This window comes from Capra hircus, chromosome 11 (genome assembly GCF_001704415.2).
Source record: "Capra hircus breed San Clemente chromosome 11, ASM170441v1, whole genome shotgun sequence".
Classification (NCBI taxonomy): domain Eukaryota; kingdom Metazoa; phylum Chordata; class Mammalia; order Artiodactyla; family Bovidae; genus Capra; species Capra hircus.
Window position 1 is genome coordinate 45888927 of NC_030818.1, and position 23151 is coordinate 45912077.

The 23151-nt window shown below is 42.3% G+C and overlaps 1 protein-coding gene across 1 annotated transcript; it reads left to right on the forward strand.

The window, feature by feature from the left end:
- POLR1B (RNA polymerase I subunit B) lies at positions 1608-22694 on the forward strand. Its single transcript, XM_005686659.2, has 15 exons — positions 1608-1851; positions 3542-3709; positions 4141-4287; positions 5944-6076; positions 6926-7062; positions 8186-8409; positions 9088-9259; positions 10522-10693; positions 11804-12085; positions 13158-13291; positions 15746-15916; positions 16463-16619; positions 19371-19567; positions 20162-20415; positions 21278-22694. The coding sequence occupies exons 1-15, from the start codon at positions 1675-1677 to the stop codon at positions 22158-22160; spliced, it is 3408 nt and encodes a 1135-aa protein (XP_005686716.2). The 5' UTR covers positions 1608-1674; the 3' UTR covers positions 22161-22694.

A 23151-nucleotide genomic window follows, 5' to 3' on the forward strand; every position in this document is an offset into this window, starting at 1 on the left:
TGTGCATGGATGTTTCCAGCAGCATTACTCCCAACAGTCAAAGGCGGAAACAATCCAAATGTCCATCAAAAGGTGAACAGATTAACAAAATGGGTCTCCATACAATGGGTTCTTAATCAGCTGTGAAAAGAATGAAGAACTGAATATGCTGAGACATGGATGAACCTTGAAAGCAGTGGAGAGACAGGAATGATGATCAACCTTTTTAAGATCCGTGTTCTTAAGGGGACAAGAAAGAGATCAGTGAGCTGTTTTCTAACAGCTTTTCCAGCAAGTTTGTATGCTGATGGAAATGGTTGCACCTGTCATAATCCCCTCATTCTCCTACCTTCCTGACCAAGGGAGAGGGAATAGAGGAAGAAAGTTTTTCCTAAAAGTAGCAGTCGCTGTAAAGGAAGAGAAGGCAGAATTTAGGTCACAACTGCACACATCTTGGGAGATTTGATGGTGTAAACATAAGAAAGAAACAGGATAATTTTTAAAATTGATATAGGAATGAGAATTACCACCTGACCTAGGTAAAGGTGGAATTGTGTCAGGTGGACATTTCTCTAAATGGTGAATGAATTCATTATCTTAATTGTGATGATAGCTTCATCACGGAAGCCCAGGAGGCATATACCTAGGTCAAAACTTAGCAGCGCGTACCCTTTAAACAGGTGTAGTTTATCGCGTGTCAGTTATACCGCGTACAGGATAGAGCTGTTAAACGCACATACACAGGAAAGATTAAGCTGAAAGACAGCTGCAGACAGTCTCCGATAAATCGTTTTCTGGGGAGATGAATGGAGTATAGGATTTAGAGACTCAAAGTATCCCTGGAGGTCCAGTGGTTAAGAGTCTGCATTCCCACTGCAGGGGGCACAGGATTGATCCCTGGTCAGGGAACTAAGATCCCCGGATCCCTGGGTTGGGAAAGATCCCCTGGAGAAGGGAATGGCAACCCACTCCAGTGTTCTTGCCCGGGCAATCCCATGGACAGAGGAGCCTAGAGGGCTAGAGTCCATGGGGTCGCAAGGAGTTGAACATGACTTAGCGACTAAAGGATATTAGGGCTAGGACGCCCGCCTGCACACACGTTGCCGGCTCGGCTCAAGACTAGAGTCTAGACGACGCGGGGAGGGGCTAATGGGGGTAGGACCACCGCTAGACGGTCCCAGTGATGAACCTTCCCAACTTAACCCCTTACCCTGGTCTGGGTAGAGGGCAGTCGGTTTGGTGCCCAACTGCTTTTTCCTTGAAGCCAGAACTCTGGTTGGGTGTCACCCCAAGAGTCTGCATCAATATTGGATCGCAAAGTGGTCAAGGAAAGAGAAGGAAATCTTTGAACATCACTCTCCGCCGGTCCTAAACCGCAAATGAAAGATGGAGATTTCACACGCGGAATTGGCCGTGGAGCGGACTTCCCCTTTGTGAGTGGAGAACGGAGATCTACAGGGGTGGACGCCGGAAGAGAGGAGACGGGGCCGATCCGCCGCTCTCCGACTCTGCAGGATTTTGAACGGGCCCACTTGCTCCAAGTATTAGTTTCTAGTCGACCCTGTAAAATCTGAGGACCCAGGGCCGGCAGACCAAGAGGAACTACATTTCCCAGCAGGTCATGGGTGCTGGGCGCCGGGCGGTGTTTCCGGCGCGTGTGGAGCAGTCCCTGGCGCCAGGTGTGCAGGCAAACTCATGGATCCCGGCGGCCGGTGGCGAAACCTGCCCAGTGGGCCCAGCCTAAAGCACTTGACCAACTCCTCTTACGGGATCCCGCCGGAGCAGCAAAAGCCAGCGTTGCAGGAGCTGACGCGGGCGCATGTCGAGTCGTTCAACTACGCTGTGCGCGAGGGGCTCAGCCACGCGGTGCAGGTGAGCTTGGCCTCCTCCCAGCCGTTCCTCAATTTTGGGTTCTCCGGCGCCTCTAGCCCCTGCTACAGGCGGGTGAAGCAAAGGGGCCTGGCGTCGCGGCGGATGGGGTGCGGGGTGTGTGAGGCGCTGGAGAAGGAAGAGGGAGAGGTGAGTGAGGCTGGGGGCCTGGAAGAGGGGAGGAGGGATCCAGGAGACGGGGGAGTTGGGCACAGGCCCAGCGCCGGGCTATGTCGAGGAAGGTGCCAGTGAGTCATTAAAGCGAGATTCAGTGGGAAACCTTTGGTCCTCCTTAAGAGATTGGTAACGTCATTAGGTAACATTTACTCCATACTAAAGTGATTGGTCTAGAGGGTGATGGTAGCAGGCTTCAGGTTAAAATAATGGGGTAGGGTCTCATTTAGTAAGCATCCCGGTGTCTCCGGGCACTGAGCTCTGACAGTGAGGGAGAGGCAGACCTATGTAAGAGAGAGTTCTTGCTTGCAATCTTGTTTTGGGTGGAGGTGGTGGAGCTGTGATGGAGAAGGAAATGGCAACCCACGCCAGTATTCTTGCCTCGAGAATCCCAGGGACGGAGGAACCTGGTGGGCTGCAGTCTACGGGGTCGCACAGAGTCGGCACGGCTGAAGCGACTTAGCAGCAGCAGCAGGTGGAGCTGTGAAGGCAGTCAGTGCCAGTACTCTGGAGCAATGCTCTTGCCAAGGGGCTATGTGCGGGGGCACAGAGGAGGGAGGTGCAGCTAACCCAGGGCAGGACCTCATGAATCCAAGAGAAGAGTACGTTCCCTCCAGGGGGAGTGCAGGAGCAGAGCTCAGGGGTCTCTACCCTCTGCTTTTGTTGGGTAGGGCTTGTTCTGCAGGAGGGGTGGAGAGAATGTTGAAAGCTGCGCCAGTTTCTGATGCTTGAACTCTCTTCTGCAAATAATGGGGAAACCATCGAGGCTTCTTCGAAGATTAATACTGCTTTCACCCATTTGCAAAAGATGAGATATTTTTGTCTGATGGGAAATAATTTCTATCGTGCCTGGACTCATTGTATCATGTCTATGAGAAAAATTGTAAATCTGCTTATAAGTTAATTGACCCTGGGATTTATTAAAACAATGAAAAAGAGTCCAGCGTTGAGATGATCAAGGAATCTTTCCGCTAAAATGGGTTCTCTGGTAGCTCAGACGGTAAAGAATCTGCAATGCAGGAGACCCAGGTTCGTTCCCTGGGTCAGGAAGATCCCCTGGAGAAGGGAATGGCAACCCACTCCAGTATTCTTGAGGAAGAGCTTGATGGGACTACAATCCATGGGGTCGCAAAGAGTTGGACACTGCTTAGCAACTGAACAACAACATATGCACAAAGAGAGTACAAGGTAAAATGTGGAGCAGAAATAAATTAGGAGTTTGGGATTAACATATACACACTACTGAAGTCAGGTACTTGGTTCAGAGGACAGCTTTGTCCGTAAACAGCTGTATCCCTAGAACCTATTATAGAATCCAACAGTGAGTAGACCAGAAAGTCTTCTTAATACTGTTTTAGGTACTTAGGACAGGAGTAGCCCAGATGCAGTGCTGGCTCTTTTTAGATGTGTTGCATTAGGATGATAGCCATCAGTGCTTGTAGAACACCTGAAATTTGAAAGAGTCTGAGAGAAAGTGCCTTGCAAGTGCAAGCGGTTGACTGTCTCAACTGTATTTCAGGCCGTCCCTCCCTTTGAATTTGCTTTCAAAGATGAGCGGATCTCTCTCACCATTGTGGATGCCGTCATCAGTCCTCCAGCCGTTCCCAAAGGGAGCATCTGCAAAGAGCTCAACGTTTATCCAGCAGAGTGCCGAGGCCGGAGGAGCACCTACCGGGGAAAGCTGACAGTGAGTATGAGTGACAGCGTGCGACTCACACTGTACGTTTTTTTGAATAAGCCCAGTGCCTAATACGGTTTATACCAGAATTTGGCTTTCTCAGTGCTGTCGTCCGAGAGATCCCATCTTTTAAACCTAAAGCATAAAATCATTTAGTTTATGGTCCTCTGCCTTAATCTTTTAAAATACTCATCTATTCTTTTTTTATATACATTTTTTTTTCAGTATTCTATTGTGGTTTATCACAGGATATTGAATATAGTTCCCTGTGTAGGACCTTTTTGTTTATCCATTCTAACTGTAATAGCTTCCATCTACCAACCCCAAAGTCCCAGTCCATCCCTCTGTCTCCCTCCCTTAGAATACTCATTTATTCCTACAGATCTAGATAGTCCCCCACTTTTTTTTTTAACTTTTTTCTCTCTCTCATTTTCACTTAGGCTGATATCAGCTGGTCAGTGAATGGAATCTCAAAAGGAGTCATTAAGCAGTTTCTGGGCTACGTTCCCATCATGGTGAAATCCAAGCTTTGCAACTTATACAGCCTTCCTCCAAAAGCCCTCATCGAGCACCATGAGGAAGCAGAGGTACCTACAGGGGAGCCGTGCCCTGAAAGACCTGGTGACAGTAGAAAGGGCCAGAACTGGGAGTGTGAGAACAGAAAGCTTGTCAGGGAGTTCAGTTTTCTTTCTCTGCTTTAATTTCTAGATAGGTAACAGGGGCCTTGATGTCTTGTCTATCCTCTGTGTAGGCTTCATAACAAGTCTCAGATGAGGCAGTGTATGAAAAAGAACACTCTAGGGGCTTCCCTGGTGGTCCAGTGGTTAAGACTTCATGCTTCCACTTCAAGTGGTATGGATTCAATCCCTGGTGGGAGAGTTAAGTCCCACATGCTGTGTGGCATCAGCAAAAAAAGGAAAAAGAGGAGGAGCAAATGGCAACCCACTCCAGTATTCTTGCCTGGGAAATCCCATGGCCAGGGGAGCCTGGCCGGCTACAGTCCATGGGGTCACAGAGTTGGACATGTCTTAGCGTTTAAACAACAACAAGGTGGATTTGTCAGCTTCTGTTACGTGAGTACTATAAGAAGCTAAATACTTAAAAGCATTATTTGTGATTAAAAAAAAAAAAGAACTCTCCAGTTAGAGAATATTACTATTTGTGGGGGGTAATTGGTAGGTTTTTCCCTAATTTTCTGAATGATACATATTTAGAGATGTATTTGAATTTTTACAGCTCTCTCAACATTTTAACCCACAAAACGTGTCTAATATGTCTGCTTTACCTACAGTCAAACTCTGTGGATGTATTAAATGCCTCATATACCCTCCCTTCAGCTCGGTTAGGTGGCTTGGGTTGAAGTAATCAAGATGTGCAGACTCTGCCTACAACAGGGAGACTGTATTATGTGGTGGGAAGAGGCCTTTGGTGGCAGATCTGGGTTTGACAGCCAGCTGTTCCACTTTACCCTTGTGCACCTTTGGGAAGTTTAATCTCCCTGAGGCTCAGTTTTCTCTTTTGAAAATGGCATGTAGTTCTCCCACTTGTGCTGACATAGAGCACCCAGCATGATATACCTGCTCTGTGTGTGTGTGTGTGTGTGTGTGTGTGTGCGCGCGTGCGCGTGCACACACGCACAGACTCAGTCGTGTCTGACTCTTGCCACCCCATGAACTGTAGCCCACCAGGCTCCTCTGTCCATGGGATTTCCCAGGCAAAAATACTGGGTCAGGTTGCCATTTCCTCTTGTAGGGGATATTCCCAACCCAGGGATCAAACCCACGTCGTCTGTGTCTCCTGCATTGGCAGATGGATTCTTTACCACTGAGCCGCCAGGGAAGCCCATGCCAGATTCATGAGAAACCATACTCGTGTGGAAACAAAACCATTACTGTTTTCAACTCTGGACTTTGGAGTAAATTGTTTTTGGTTTTTAATGTCATTGAAGAGTGCAATCATTTTAGGGATAAGAATGTGGCAGGTTATGTCCAACCTGTCTAGTCGAAGGAAGTACCATGATTTACTTCCATGCTTTTCTCCCAAGTCTTTACAGCCTTTTTAATGTGCTTGAGAAGATTTAATTAAGTCAGCAGTTTCCCAGGGACCCACAGGTCCTCTTGCCTAAGGGCACTTCTTGTGCACATCTGGTTAGGAATGAGGGTGATACTTGCCCTTGTTCAGTATCATGTTTGCGGGTAGTTATGTGTCTTTGTTTAAAAAATTTTAATTCATCTCTTTGGCAGGAAATGGGAGGCTATTTTATCATCAATGGCATTGAAAAAGTCATCCGAATGTTGATTATGCCTCGCAGAAATTTCCCCATTGCAATGGTAAGACCAAAGTGGAAAAGCAGAGGGCCTGGCTACACTCAGTATGGTAAGTTGCAGGGATATTTGGAATGTTCTTTCAGAAATATTTAAGCTGTTTTATTAAAAGTAGATGTATCCACATAGAGTCCGATATTTTTCTCTCATATATATAATTTTTGCTTTGTTTTTCTGTTAAGCAATTCTGTGCTATAAATTCATAGTGGGACACCTAGTTTCTACTGTGTTCAATTTTTTTTTTTTGAACAGAATGAACTTTTTTTTTTTTTTTTTTTTAAGAAATAATTTTATTTATTTATTTTTTATTGTGCTGGGTCTTTGTTGCTGCACAGGCTTTTCTCTAATTGCAGCGAGCGGGGGCTACTCTCTAGTTGCAGTTCATGGAGTTCTCGTTTCGGTGACTTTGCACAGGCTCTTAGGGTGCCGTGGGCTTCAGTAGTTACCCCATGTGGGCTCAATAGCTGTGGCTCACAGGCTTAGTTACTCTGTGGCATGTGGGATCTTTCCAGATCTCAGGGATCAAACCCATGTCTCGTGCATTGGCAGGTGGATTCTTCACCACCATCAGGGAAGCCCCTGAACATGAGTTTTTATGTTATTGCTTACGATACTGAAGGCTGGCTGACTTGGCCAGAAGTGGGTCTGGGCCTCTGAATTCTTCCAGTTCAGGAGGCACGGCATTTGCCTTGGTCTCTGACTGATAGCAACCTGACTTCTGTTTGATCACTCTCCATGACAGGGCCTGGCTTCTCAAGGTAGCATTTTGCAGTCTGGAATCCTATAGTTAAACAGTTTATTACAACTGAGCTAAAAATCTGTCTCTGATTATAGCCGTGAATACTATGCTTAATGGTAGTGTTGCTGAGTTTTTGATTATTTGCTTTGTTTGTTTCAATAGGAGTTTCAATGCACTGTGTGAGAGAGGAACATTCTGCTGTCAATATGAACCTTCACTACTTGGAAAATGGCACGGTTATGTTGAACTTTATTTACCGGAAAGAACTGTTTTTCCTTCCTTTGGGATTTGCACTTAAGGTGTGACTTACTGAATATACTTCTTTTGTTAGGAAGCGAATCATTGGAAGTACAAAATGAATAGGTCGTCCTCATCAGCATTCATGCTATGCTAATATCCACTGCTCCATAACAAGTTAACTCAAAATGCAGTGGTTAAAACATGACTAAATATTTCTCTCTATTTCTGTGGTCAGAAATTTGGAAGTAGCTCCTGATTTGGGCAGTTCTGGCCAGGGTCTCAGGAGGTTGCCATGAGATGTCAGTGGGGGCTGCTACTGTGTAGAAGGGTTGCCCAGGGCTGGCGAATCCCCTTCTGAGGTCAATTGAGCTTGGCTGGCAAGTCAGTGCAGGCTCTTGGCAGGGGGTCTCAGTTCCTCTTCACAGGCCTTTCCACAGGCTGCTTGAGGCACCTGTCTTCCCCAGAGAGTTCACCAGGAGAATGAGGCTGGATCTGCAGTGCCCGTCATGACCCAGCCTTGAGAGTCACACTTCAGCTTCTCTGCCATACTCCCTTAGTCACACAGGCCAGTCCTGTTCAAGGCAGAGGAGACCAAGGTTGTGGGTACCAAGAGGGAAGGGTCATTGGGACATCTTGGTGTCTCCCATACAAGTGTGACCCTTATTTTGAAGAGCTCGCTTAGACTCAGCAATAGTAGAGGGCTGATTTTTCTTGGGTTTTAAAAAGAAATAGGAGAGAACCATTACTAAACGATGGTTAACAATTTTGAAAAAACAACTGTTTTTTGTATATATGTGGAATTTTAAAAGATGGTAATGATGACCCTATATACAAGACAACAAAAGAGACACAGATATAAAGAACAGACTTTTGGATTCTCTGGGAGATGACGAGGGTGGGATGATTTGAGAGAATAGCATTGAAACATGTATATTACCATGTGTGAAATAGATGACCAGTCCAAGTGTGATGCAGGAAACAGGGCACTCAAAGCCGGTGCACTGGGACAACCCAGAGGGTTGGGATGGGGAGGGCGGCGGGATGGGGGTATGGGGTGGGGGACACATGTATACCCGTGACTGATTCATGCTAATGTATGGCAGAAACCACCACAATATTGTAAATTAATTAACCTTCAATTAGAATAAATTAATTAAAGGATCTTTTTTCTTTCTTTTCTAGGCACTCGTCAGCTTTTCCGATTATCAGATTTTTCAGGAACTCATCAAAGGAAAGGAGGATGACTCTTTCTTTAGGAACTCGGTTTCTCAGATGTTAAGGATCGTAATGGAAGAGGGATGTGCCACACAAAAACAAGTCCTTAACTATCTGGGGGAGCGCTTCAGAGTGAAACTCAACCTTCCTGACTGGTACCCAAACGAACAAGCTGCAGAGTTTCTGTTTAAGTACGTGAAACTGTTTCTTAGGGTTGGGCAGTGGTTACCAGTAAGAATATACATGGGGCTGGTGAGTCATCTGGAAATCAGAATAGCCCTGGGGGTGGGATTCTGGTGTAGCGAGATAGGGGCTAACTTTGTTTCTGCAGCCATCCTCACCTTTCTCTTCCTGCTAGCTTCCTGTTTTATATTGTACTTTTAAGGTTTTATGTTGAAATAACTTCAGACTTCCAACTCACCAGTTTATTAACATCTTTCCTACTTTCTCTGCACTCTGCATATATGTCATTTTTCGTTGTGCATTATCTGAAAGCTGCAGGCATCATGTCCCTTTATTTCAAGGCTGGGACTCTGTCTTCTGTATCCACTGTGCAGTTGTTAAAGGAGCCCTGCTGTAGTCCTCCACTGAGCAATCTGTAGCCACAAGCCACATTCAGGGCCATTTCAACTGAGAAACTGAGTGGTTTTTTTTTTAACTGATTTAAATTTAAATATCCACTTATGGCCTGTCCCTACAGTCCTAGATTTTGTGAGTCTGTTCTGTTCTTTTGCTAATGTTGCCATAAAAAGTGAAAAGCAGTTTTTGGAAAATGACTGAAGACGTCTGGGGTAAATGTGGATTGGGGACCTTGGTTAGTAGGACATCGGATAGTGTCAGTAGCTGGATTAAGCTTTCTCTTTCGGCAGCCAGTGTATCTGTATCCACCTGAAATCCAACACTGAGAAGTTCTATGTGCTTTGTCTCATGACCCGGAAGCTCTTTGCTTTAGCCAAAGGAGAGTGCATGGAGGAGAATCCTGACAGTTTAATGAACCAGGAGGTTCTAACTCCTGGTCAGCTCTTCCTCATGTTTCTGAAGGTAAGTGCAGGCTGTTTCACCCTGGAGCATCGTTACCTCTTGTGGGATGGTGTGGCCGTATTCAGCAGTATTGTTTCTTGCATGCTTATAATTTCTAGTTTGAGCTTTTTTTTTGTAGGGTTGTGTTTTATTTTTCCTTCTAGTTTTTGTTTGTTTAGCAGTAAGGGACTTAATCAGAAGTCTTAGCTTACGGCAGGTTCAGGACTTTCTTTAGTATCTTTATAGACGCTAAATAAAAACTGTCAAATCTTGGTCGTAACATTAATGAAGAAGTGTAAATGGCCAATATACTCACTTACAGTCAGTCCTCATTATTCACAGATTCTGTACTATTAAATTCAACTACTCACTAACATTTATTTTTAACCCAGCAATATCAGTACTTGCGGCACACTCTTGGTCATTTGCAGACATGTACAGAGAGCTGAAAAGTTAGTCTTTCGAGGCACAAGGCCCAGCTCAGTTCTGATGAGCAGTAAACGAGTGTCTCCTCAGTGCCATGTTTTTCACATTTTTCTGCTTTTTCTTGGTGATTTTGCTGTTTAAAATGGCCCCCATGCTCAGTGCTGAAGTCCCTTGCCGTGGTCCTAAGCTCAAGAAGGCTGCATTGTGCCTGCCTTAGAGGAAACACTTGTGTTAGACACACTTTGTACAGGCGTTGAGTTATGATGCTGTTTGCTCTGAGCTCAGTGGTAAAGAATCAGCAGTGTAAACTAAGATGTCTGTTCACAAACACAGAAAACAAGGTCATGTGTTGACCAGTTGACAAAGATGTTGTCAGTAAATGAACACTCACATCTGACCCTGCATTTCCTCTGGGAGCAGGGGTTCTGTGCAGTGTTCACAGAGACGTTGTAGGACATGATTACTGTAAATAATAACTCTGGGTGTCGGTGTCTGTGTCTAGGGAGAGAATGTTAACAATAATTTTATAAGAAAGTTGATTGGATAGCATTTTATATTTTTAATATTATCCCTAAAAAGAATTTAAGAGATAACATGATGACAGGAAAGATGGAGAGGATTGAAGCAAAAATCTCCAAAGTCTTTATCAATAGTTAGGGCTTCCCAGGTGATGCAGGGGTAGAGAATGCGCCTGCCAATGCAGGAGGTACATGAGATACAGGTTTGATCTTTGAGTTGGAAAGATCCTCTGGAGAAGGAAGTGGCAACCCACTCCAGTATTCTTGCCTGGAAAATTCCATGGACTGAGTAAATATGAAATTTGTGGTTTAAAAATTAAACCGTTTTTCTTATTTCAGGAAAAATTGGAAGCTTGGTTAGTGTCTATTAAAATAGCTATAGACAAGAAGTCTCAGAAGACCAATGTGTCCTTGAACAGTGAAAATTTGATGAAGATTTTTAGTCTGGGAATAGACCTTACAAAACCATTTGAATACCTTCTTGCTACTGGGAATCTACGTTCTAAAACAGGTGAAATTAAATAGATGGGCTTCATTTTGTTACAGTTTTCAAATTATTTGCTTAATGTCAGTTTGTATATTGCTTTGAGAGTTGTTTTTTTGTTTTGTTTTGGTTTGGTTTTTTGGCCACAACACATGACCCATGGGTTCTTAGTTCCCTGACCAGGGGTCAAACCTGTGCCCTCTGCAGTGGAAGCTCAGAATCTTAACCCCTGGACTGCCAGGGAAGTCCCGGGAGAGGTTCTTTTTGAAAGTGAGCTGCTCATTCATTAAAGACCAATTTCACGTTGTGAATTTTGACAGGTGTATATTGGGCTGAAGGGCTTTAGACAGGTTGTCTGTATAGCTTAAATCTGATTTTAATGAACAAATGCATTTCCCGTGCCTCCTTCTAGAAAACCGGAGACTGCTTAGATTTCTGAGGAAAGGTTAACTAGGTGGTAGTCTGGGAGGGTTTTTAGACATACCCATCCCTAAAGCAGTCATATCAGAACAACTGGAAAACTTTACAAAGTGGTTATTGAAGGCTCAGAAATCTTTTTTTTTTTTTTTTTAAAGGAGATGGTACTGATGCAAATTCCTTAAGGGCTAACAAGTGCTTGTGTGTTACACAACTCTCTCTCGGATGAATCCCATTTAATTACTTGCTGTTTTGTAACTCATTTATGTTTCTCCATAGAGATCATGTGGAAGAGATGGGGAAACAGTTAAGGCTAATACAGTTTGTGAAATCTGGAGATTTTTACTGTGTTTTTTTCCTTTGTAAGCTCTTCCTCTCACCACAGCTGAATAAACTTTGTGATTACCCACTCTGTGATCTCTAGTGTGGGCTTCCCAGGTGGCTCAGTGATAAAGAACCTGCCTGCTGATGCCTGAGTCGGGAAGATCCCCTGAGAAAGAAATGTCAAACCACTCCAGTATTCTTACCTGGGAAATCCCATGGACAGAGGAGCTTGGCAGGCTATTGTCCACAGGGTCCCAAAGAGACACAACTTAGCAACTGAGCATGCATGATCTCAAATGTGTTCTGAGGTTGTATTATCTTTTCAAAGCCTCCAATAAAAAGCTTTTTCTTTTTTTTCAGTTTATTCCATTTTTCAATGATGTCTGTTTTATTAAGGTCTTGGCTTCCTGCAAGATTCTGGACTTTGCGTCGTGGCTGACAAGCTGAACTTCATACGCTATCTCTCCCATTTCCGCTGTGTGCACAGAGGTGCCGATTTTGCTAAAATGCGGACCACCACTGTGCGCAGGCTGCTGCCGGAGTCCTGGGGCTTCCTTTGTCCCGTGCACACCCCTGATGGGGAGCCCTGTGGTCTGATGAACCACTTAACCGCCATCTGTGAGGTCGTCACGCAGTCTGTGTACACAGCATCTATTCCAGCTCTACTCTGCAGCTTGGGTAGGTGGTTCTCGGCAGTCAGCAGTCTGTCTTGTTTGCTTGTGTGGGTTTTACAGGTGCAAAGCTATAAAGTTGTGCTTCTCTGGGGTTTGAGCAGAGAGTTCGTATAAGGGTGATGGTGTCATGCTGTAGATAACTTGTGCCATTTTGCAAAGCACCTTTACAGAGGGTGTTGACAGCTCATGGATGAGTGTTCTTTACTTAGCTAGAGTAGATTCTTGTATGCGGTACTTCTCTAAGTCACCACTGGCACTGAATTAGCAGACACTGAGTCACTGGTCCTGGGGAAGAAAAGGTTAGATTCCTGCATACCTCTCATGACAGCATTTTCATCAGCTGCTGGGTCCATAGCCTTGCTTTATGCATGTTTCTGTTTAAAGATGCCTTATTTAATATATATTGTTGATTCATTAATGCTGAGCTTTCAGCTAACTACACTGTAACTATAAGCTCATCTAACATGTAGTTTTTTCATAAGGCTCGGCAGAGCCCTGTGCTTAGGGGCCAGCACTTTGGCACTGTGCTTGAAGGCCATTTTAAACAGCAAAAGCACAAAGATGCAAAAAATACGGCACTAAACAGTGCAGAAAGAACCCTTATTTGCAGTATGAGCTGCAACTGCATCCCCTTGTGTGACCTCAGCCAGAAACATGTTTCTGGTGACTCAAGATTTTCAGTAGATGTCCTCAAATGATGTGAGAGGAGGCACTAGTATTGATGCTGGGGTTACAGATACATTTTAGCAAGTTGGCAAATTTGTGATGTGTGAATAATGAGCAAATGTAATTAGATTTCGGGGGAAAAGTTAATATGTTTACCTGGCTCAGAAACAAAAATATAAAAGGTATACAGAAAAAAGCTTCCTTTATACCCCTGCTACTCTTCTCAAAGCCAGAGACCTTAGACCTGGGGGTCCTTGCTGAAAGACTTAAATGTTTCCTCAAGCAATATAAAAACGTTCTGGTCTAGAGACAAGGTGACTAGAAAGGTAAAGCTGTTGTTGAATCTGGAGGGAAATTTAAATGTTGGGAAAGCATCCTGATGAGATCATTCCATTTGTTCACTTCACCAGGAGTCACTCCAGTTGATGGAACTCCACATCGGCCGTACAGTGAGTGCTACCCTGTCCTGCTGGACGGTGTCATGATTGGCTGGGCCGATAAGGAGATTGCCCCTGGCATTGCCGATTCTCTCCGACATTTTAAGGTGATCTTGAGTCTCTGTGAATTGTTTTGTCCCTCCATCTTAGGTTTTCATGTGTTTTCTAATTGTTGAGTGTCAAGGGGTTGGAGGTCAGAAGCTAATTCTGGAATTGCACATACGGTCCCGGTGGCAGCATCTTGCCTTACACTGGCCTCATTGGTTAGGGTCAGTGACAGGTATTTGAGCTACATGCATTTTTTTTTTTTTTTTTTTTGGTTTGTTTCATTGAGGCCCTAGTCTACATTCTAACACATTTCTAACTTTTTTTTTCCCTTTGTAAATACTAGTGGCAAATAGGGGATCTCAAAATATGGCCTTCTATTTTAAGTAATACTGAAGCTAATCAAGGTAGCAGTCATAACCGCCTGCCTTCTGTTTCTTGAAATACTTTTTTAAAAAGTCAAATAGAATAACATTCTTTGAGTAACTAATCTTTAGAATTTTCTCTGGGAAAGAGTCTTTGCTGCCTAGATAATGGCCATGAGTTTGGCAGTAAGGTAAATTTGTAGTTTATGCTCTATCCTGTTTAGTTGGGTTTTTTAAATTTGGTTTTCAGTTTTTTCATTGTTTTACTTTGATGGTTTTACACTGAAAGCATGTTTGAGCAGCATAGAGAGCTCACATATGCCCATTACCCAGATACACCAGTTGCTATGTTTTCCCCCACATGCTTTATGCTCTATAAATACTATGTACATTTTACATCCAAACCATTTGAAGGCAGTATACAGACATGTCCTCCTTTCCATGAAGATTTCAGTGTATATTTTCTAAGAACAAGGATTTTCTCTTTATTAACCACAGTGCGCTTAAAAAATCTCAGGTTGGTGAAGTCTGCAGCTGATACCCCAATTTTTTTTGTCTGAGACCCAGTCCAGAATCCCATGTTACATGTGGTTGGCGTGTTTTTTCAATCTCCCTTAATCTGGGACAGTTCCTCAGCCTTTAGTGTCTCACTTTTTTGTTTTTAAAGAGTATAGGCCAAATTGTGAACACTGTCTCTTGATATATGTAGCTTTCTTATGATGAGACTCAGGATATCATTTCAGGAGGCACTTGATGTAGGCTGGTCTCCTGGCTGCTGATGTTAACTGTGATCACTTTAGGATTGTGTTCTTTAGTCCCCACACACAATTCTTTTGCTTGCATACCTCGCCTATGGAGAAAAAAATTGTGAGATTTTCTCCTTAGACATATTAAAAGTATTGTATTCATTCCCTGACAAAGATCGTCCTTTAATAATAAAGATGAGTAACAAGTCTTCCATTCCTGGAGTAAATCCCACTGGGTTATTATTTTAATACCTAATAAATACAGATACTTCCCAATTTTATTTAAGATTTTTTAAAAAGTCAACATTCACAAATTTCTGCTTGATAAAAAGCATTAGAAAGTTTTCCTTGGTGTTCATTGCTCGGAAGCAGTTGGCACAGCAGTATGTCCTCTGGTCTTAGGTCTTCGGTCTTCTAGAATTCACCTCTGAGGCCATCTGGCTCTGGTGCTCTCTTTGGGGCAGCTCCTTGATAACAGAAGTTGGTCTTGAAGCTTTTTACCTCTGCTGAGGTCTGTTCTTGTCACCTGCATTTTATCCATTTCATCTTGGTTTCAGAGATATGCAAAGCAGGCTCATGGTTTTAAAATTTTGTTTCCATGCTTTTCCCTCCTTTGCCTTTTTTTTCTCAGTATATTCATACCTTTGGTTTCCCCACAAGGAAAAAGAATACCTGTCCCCTTCTCAATTACATCAAAAGAACTAAAAATGTTTTATTAGTTTGAACCTTTCTGTTCTCTGCTTCTTTAATTTCAGATTTTATCTTTGATTTCTTGTACTTTGTTGTTTTACCTTTGGGGCTAAGAATTAATTCATCTATTTTTATTCTTTCATTTTATTAATAATATATTTAATTGTAAATATATAAGTTCTACTTATATATTTAAGTATTACATATGCTTAAATAAAGTTATACTTATTGCCATCAGTGTACTGTACAGATTTCATTATTTTTTTTCACATTTCTATAATTTTAGTATTTCTCCTTTCACCCAAGTGTTCATAGATTTTTTGTTTTTTTTTAAATGCCAAGTGGAAGAGTTTTTGCATTGAATACATTTTAAAATAATACCAGTAATCTTACATTTTAGACATCAGCCAACAGAATTTCATATACTATGTTTACCCACGCATTCTTGGTTTACCTTTTGCTCAGTCTCAGTCATTACTAGTTTGCCTGATAGTGAGATTGAGTCCCCAAGAAAGTAGGGCTTTTGCCAGCTCTCAATATGGGGTGAATAACCATCTGTGGGGGGCTGAGGCTGGCAGGGTACTAGGTGTGTTACCTGCAAACCTCTCAAGATGTTGCTTTTCATGTTAGATCTCCTTCTCCATACCCACCTCCTAGGTGGCAGGGGGATAGACATCACTTACTCTTCATTGAACTCTCTTTTTATTGAAAACAGGTGTTGAGAGAAAAAAGAATTCCTCCCTGGATGGAGGTGGTCCTGATCCCCATGACAGGAAAACCAAGTCTGTACCCAGGATTGTACCTTTTCACCACTCCTTGTCGACTGGTGCGCCCTGTGCAGAACTTGGAACTAGGCAAAGAAGAACTGATCGGAACTATGGAACAGGTACATAGACCCCTGTGATTATATAATATGCAGCTTTCAGAGACTCAGTAACTGTTAAAATGTTATAGTTCTCATGACAGTCAGGCATTTGAAAGAAAGTCACAACTTATTTTCTTCCTCCTCTGTGATCAGCATGAAGCAGTTTTCATGCTCATCAAACCTGAGCGGGTTGGTGGTCACCTTAGCTGCCTTTCCCATCCCACTCAGCTCCCCAAGTTTCTTTGCACCCGGCTCTGCCTTGGGTGGTGAGACTGGAACATTCTGCTAAAATCACTCACAATCTTTGCTTGCATCTCTGTAGTTGCAAAACTCTAGGCTTTGTGCTGCTTATATAAAAGTTTTCCTCCTTCCTATCCCCCTTCATAGCTGGACCAGGGTAGATTTAGAATGAAATGTTTAAGATGTGCTATTTCTTACTGTGCATCCCTTCAGTGTTCGTGATACTGGGTGGGTGGGAAGGTTTTCTTAAACTCTGATCAATAGTAAGAGCTAATACGTGTTAGCAGTCACTTGTGCCTTGAACTTCCTGGTCCTTCCTCTTTCCAGATCTTCATGAATGTTGCCATCTTCGAGGATGAGGTTTTGGCCGGAGTCACCACGCACCAGGAGCTCTTCCCTCACAGCATGCTGAGTGTGATTGCCAACTTCATCCCTTTCTCAGATCACAACCAGAGTCCGAGAAACATGTACCAGTGCCAGATGGGTAAGACGGAGCAGAGTGGTGGTGGTCACAAAAGAAAACGGACTGCAATTTTTAACTCTTGAGATTACTTCAAACTCAGAGAAAAGCTAAAAGTTATAAGAATAGTACAAAGAACTCCCATAGACCCTTTACCTAGATTTTGCCTCATTTGCACTATTTCCTATTAGAAAATGAGCTGCTCCTTTACCCCCTGAACATCCTGCTATGTATTTCCTAACAACAGGGCGGTCTACTTACATAACCAAGGACAATTACTAAAGTCGGGAAATTGAACAATAATATTTTATAGCATAATAAAGTTTGTGGAAATTTTTCCCTGGGTAGCACCTGGTCTAAGACCATATGGTGTATTCAGTTCTCTTGTCTCTTTAGTTCTTTAAGTTAGATCTTTAGCCTTAAATGTCTGTCTTACCTTATTTTTAAGGAAAAGATAACTATATTTTGTAGAATGTCCATCAGTTTGGTTTTGCCTAAGGTCCTGTGATTAGATTTGTCAAGAGTACAAGCCATGTGGTCACCTGTCATTATCATCTCTAGTGTTTTCTTTCCTTCATGCCTAATGATTCAGGTTTTCATGGAGTGTCATTTCAGCCTGGAATTTTCAGCCTGAACAACTCTTTAACATTTGTTTATAGCTGCAGGTTGCTGGCTGCAAATTCTCTTAGTTTTCATTTATCTGAGGATGTCTTTTTTCATCTTCACTTGCAGAAACTGGATATATAATTCTGGTTTGACAGAACTTTTGGGTTCCCCCCTCCCCCAGCACTTAAAAGATGTTGTTATGCTCTGTTTTTGATCTTTGTCAATTCTAATTAGAAGTCAGTGGTTTTGTGTATTGTTGTTTGCTTGATTATAGTGTTATTTATTTTTCTTCTGTCCTTAAGATTTTCCCATTATTTTTGGTATGTAAACTGATTGACTGTGATACACCTAAATATATTACTGTTTGTATTTACCTTGCTTGGAGTTCGCTGATATTCCTAAACCTGTTTTAAAAAATTGAGTCAAATCTATAAGATATTCTGTCATTATTTCTAGAAATAATGAGACTGTTCTGTCTCATGTCCTGAGATGTCTGTTATGCATCATATATGTTAAGCCTTTTAACACATTATTGACCAGAGGACTTTTGCAGAAACTAAGGCGTGTGGCCAATTATTTGTTACGTAAGTTAATATTGAAATGTCTCTGGTAAATAACATTTGGGTAACAAAAGACATACTAATACATCTCCAGTCAATAAGTTGTTAATATTGTCCCATAAGCCATTGAATTTCTGTTCGCTTTTTTCCATCTTTTTTTTCTTTCTGCTTCGAGATTGGGTCATTTTATTGATTTGTCATATTCACTGACTTTTCTGTCATTGCTGAATTTTTATTTCAGATACTTAATTTTTTAGCCTAGAGCTTCCATTTGTTTCATTTTTATAGTACCTGTTTTATCTGAGATTCTGATCTCCATTCATTGTGGACGTATTTTCCATTACATTTTGAATACAGTTGTAACAGGTATTTTAAAGTCATTACCTCCCAGTTCCAACATTTGGATCGTCTCAGGATCAGTCTCCAGTGATTGCATCTTTCTTGAGTCTAGGTCACGTTTTCCTGTTTCTCTGTAGGTCTAGTAATACTGGATTGTATTGTAGCTGGAAAATATGCGGTAAAAACTGGAATTCCGTGGTGGTCCAATGGTTAGGACCCAGTACTTTCACCTCTGGTGCCCAGGTTCAATCCCTAGTTGAACTAAGACCCTGCAAGCTGTGTAGTCAAAGGAAAAAAAAAAAAAAAAGTGGATTCTATTCTGTTCCTCTGGCGAGGGCTGGTTTTCAGATTTCTGGAAACAAGCTTCCAGTGGTTGAAATTTGCTCTTAAGCCTTAGCTGGACTGCTTATGTCTGTCCCATAGTTCTAGAGTCCACCAAAGATTTGGACTGCTATTCTGACTGGGCCATCAGACAAAACATGAAAAACAAAACATTCAAAACTGAGAAAACTGGAAATTCACTCAGCTCAGTTCCTTTTGTCCAAGTGTTAATCCCTCTCTAGTTTGTAACTTCCTGTGGTTACAGTCCAGTGCTTTCAGCTAGTATGTGTATGTATATAATTGGCTTTTGTTTTTCTTCTGGATCTTTTACTTATACGTGTTGAAAGTGATATTGTAGGCGTGACCCTCTCTTACTGGAAGCTGCAAATCTCCTTTTCTGTTTTTCAGAAGTTCGCCTATGTATATATTTATCTATTTTAGTTTTTAAAATCATTTTGTTTTGAATTGATTATCTATACCGTAAGGAAGTACAAAAAAAAACTTACCTATCCCATACCTGACTACCCACAGTTAACAAATACTGACATTTTGTTCTGTATATGTGTGTGTGTAGGTGGATGTCTGTGTAAGAAAGTAATCTAATTAGATAATAGTTACTATCACTTTTCTCCCACCAGTAATAGTAATATCCCGTAATTTTGTATTTATCCTTTAAATCCTCTTTTTATGCTTTTTTTACATTGCACGTTTCCATAAACTAGGTCTAGAACTGTCTGGATTGTGTGGCAAATCTACACGAATATATCCTAGTAAATGTCATTCCCTACTTTTTCTCACTGAGCATTGTTTTCTTGGTTGAGTCATGTTCATACACATTTGTCTACTTCATTTTCACACCAGCTATTACTCTGTAGTAAACATAACCAGCATGACTTACTCATTTATTCATTCCCTTATGACAAAATGTTAATTTTTTTTCCCTTTGTAGGTAAGCAGACCATGGGCTTTCCACTTCTCACTTTTCAAGATCGATCAGATAATAAACTGTATCGTCTTCAGACTCCACAGAGCCCTTTAGTAAGACCGTACATGTATGATTACTATGACATGGATAACTATCCAATCGGGACAAATGCCATTGTTGCTGTTATCTCTTACACTGGCTACGATATGGAAGATGCCATGGTAAGTGCTGCCAAGAGATGCACTTCCACCCTTTCTCATTTTTTACCTTTTCTGTTAACCATCAGATCACTGAAGGAGTATTTCTTATGTGCCCGAGTACCTAATATTTGGTGTATGAATGTTCTATTAATTCCTGGTCTAAGTTAAAAGTGACAAGGGGACTTCCCTGGTGGTTCATTGGTTAAGACTCCGTCCTCCCAGCATTGGGGGCACAGGTTCCATCCCTGGTTGGGGACCTAAGATCCCATATGCTGCTCAGCAAGGCCTCCCACCCCACAAAAAAGTGACAAGCTTTGAGGGATATCACTAGATATTTCATATGCATATAGCCTGCATATTTGAGTGCACAATACAAGCAGATGTCAAATGAATGTAAAGTAGTCTTAGAAATATCTACTTTTCATATTTATGCATGATTGGGTTCTAAGCCATCTTGTGTCTGGATTTTAATAGTTAGCACAGGTGATTTGGGAGATATGAAGTTTTAAAGTCAAATGCCAGTTATCCTAAACCAGTTATAATGCTAACCAGCTTTACTTTGAAAACCCTCATTTGGCCTCAGTCTGTGAAATGAATGATCCTCTGACTTCACAGATTGTGAATAAGGCCTCTTGGGAACGAGGCTTTGCCCATGGGAGTGTCTACAAGTCTGAATTCATAGATCTGTCTGAAAAAATTAAACAAGGAGATGATAGTCTGGTCTTTGGAGTCAAAGCTGGAGACCCACGGGTTATGCAGAAGTTGGATGATGATGGATTGCCATTTATTGGAGCACAACTGAAGTATGGAGATCCATATTACAGCTACCTAAACCTCAACACCGGGGAAGGCTTTGTGATGTACTATAAGTAAGTTTGCATACCCGGGGCTATTTCTTGTGGACTATTTCTCAGTGAAATCTTTGGAAGTCAGTGAATGTTATTTTTTAACAGGAGAATTTTTGGAGTAATACAAAGGGTAGCTTAGTTATTAATTGAATGGACAGATGAAGTTCTGTGGTCTGTTGTACTGCCTTTGTCTTCCTACTTTTCTTGTCAGTCTGTTACATCTCATGAGTAATCTGTGATTTATTTTACAACTGTTATTATTCAAACTTGATCATCTCTCTCAGACATGTTAATAATGTGTCTTAGCTAAAATGTTGAATTCATTATCCCTGTTATTAAAACTGGATTTTTTAGGTCTTAGCTGCCTTTCTTGCTACTGTTCTTCCATTCAGTTCTGTAGTGAATGTAATCAATAGCCCGGTCTATAAGTTTTTTAGGGATACCAGCTCTATTTGTAGTGAAGAATAGAGGTAAGAATAATTTTTGCAAATATCCATTATGAAGCACTAAATATTAATATATCAATAAAATTATATCTAGACATCACAGTTGTGGAGGGTCAGAGTCCCAGATCAAGGTGAAGGCAGGTTTGGTTTTCTCGAGGCCTCTTGGCTTGCAGGTGGCCGGCCGCCTTCTCCTTGTCGAACATGGTATTTTTTCCTGTGCACGTGTGCCTCTCTTGTCTCTCCTTATATCCAAATTTTCTCTTGTTATGGTGACACCAGTTATTAGATTGCATTCGGGAGGGACCAGCCTAATGGTCTTGTTATTAACTTCTATTACCTTTTTAAAGCCCCGATGTCCAAATACAGCCACACTCTAAGGCACCCTCCATTCATTTTAACAAATATTTTGACATTCTGTCCGGTTTACTTTTTCCTAGGAGTAAAGAAAACTGTATTGTGGATAACATCAAAGTGTGCAGTAATGATACCGGAAATGGCAAGTTCAAGTGTGTGTGCATCACGATGCGAGTCCCCAGGAACCCAACAATTGGGGATAAGTTTGCCAGTCGTCACGGGCAGAAGGGCATCTTGAGCAGGCTGTGGCCAGTTGAGGACATGCCATTCACCGAGAGCGGGATGGTCCCTGACATTCTGTTCAACCCCCATGGTTTTCCATCCCGCATGACCATAGGCATGCTGATCGAGAGCATGGCTGGCAAGTCTGCAGCTCTGCACGGGCTCTGCCACGACGCGACCCCCTTCATCTTCTCAGAGGAGAACTCGGCCCTGGAATACTTCGGCGAGATGCTGAAGGCCGCTGGCTACAACTACTATGGCACCGAGAGGTTGTACAGTGGCATTAGTGGGTTGGAGCTAGAAGCAGACATCTTCATAGGCGTGGTATACTACCAGCGTTTACGCCACATGGTCTCCGACAAATTCCAAGTGAGGACCACAGGAGCCCGAGACAAAGTCACTAACCAGCCTATAGGGGGGAGAAATGTCCAGGGTGGGATCCGTTTTGGGGAGATGGAGCGGGATGCCCTTTTAGCTCACGGTACATCTTTTCTCCTCCACGACCGCCTCTTCAACTGCTCGGATCGGTCAGTGGCCCACGTGTGTGTGAAGTGTGGCAGTCTGCTCTCCCCGCTGTTGGAGAAGCCGCCCCCATCATGGTCCGCCCTGCGCAACAGGAAGTACAACTGTGCCCTGTGTAACCGCAGTGACACCATTGACACCATCTCTGTGCCATATGTCTTTCGGTATTTTGTAGCTGAACTGGCAGCTATGAACATCAAAGTGAAGCTGGACATCGTTTAACCTGATGCAGGTCTTTGGGGTCAAGACTGCTATCAGATTAAAACAAGATGTTGTTCTGGTGAGGCTATTAATAGTTATTACTCTGGAGTTTTTCATAGTTGTCAGAGCTCTCAACCAAGACCTGGCAACTCAGAAGGCAGACTTTCTCAGCTGCTTTAGTAAAACTACTGAAGGCGACTTTCAGTATATTTGTTCTTTAAAAAGCATACATTGACAAATAAAAGGATATTCAGGGGAAAGTCTGTCTAACCCCAGGTTCTCTGCATCCTGCTTTCAGCAGGCAGTGACTGTCAAACATTTATCTGTCCATGTGGAGCAGAGCAGTTCAATATAAACACAGTGTAAGCATATATGTAATTTTATATTTTCTTACATTAAAAAATAAAAGGTAGAAGTTTTTAACAGCTTTATTGAAGTGTGTGTTTACCCCAAAAGTGCACATATTTAATGTATATAATTAGGTGGGTTTGAACATATGCATATACCTGTGAATGATCACCACAGTCATGGTAATAAACATCACCTCCAAGTTTCCTTGTGCCCCTTTGGGTTGTTTTTTGGTGTTTTTATGGTAAGAACACTGAACTTGACATCTATGCTATGGACTGTGGATAGAACACAAATTAATATATCGCTCCATAAAAAGTTATTCAAAAGATTGATGTGTGTCTCCAGAAACTGGGTCTTTGTATAACAAAAAAACAATGTCTTTATTGAAAGTCATGTCCAACTCTGTGACCCCATGGACTATATAGTCCATGGAATTCTCCAGGCCAGAATACTGGAGTCGGTAACCTTTCCCTTCGCCAGGGAATCTTCCCAACCCAGGGATTGAACCCAGGTCTCCAGCATTGCAGGCGGATTCTTAACCAGCTGAGTTATCAGGGAAGCCAGTCTTTACTCAAGAAGTGATAAAATTGAATCTGTATATAACATATCTATGAGTGAATTGTTGCTAAAACCCATAAAAAGATATAACTCAAAATTGAAT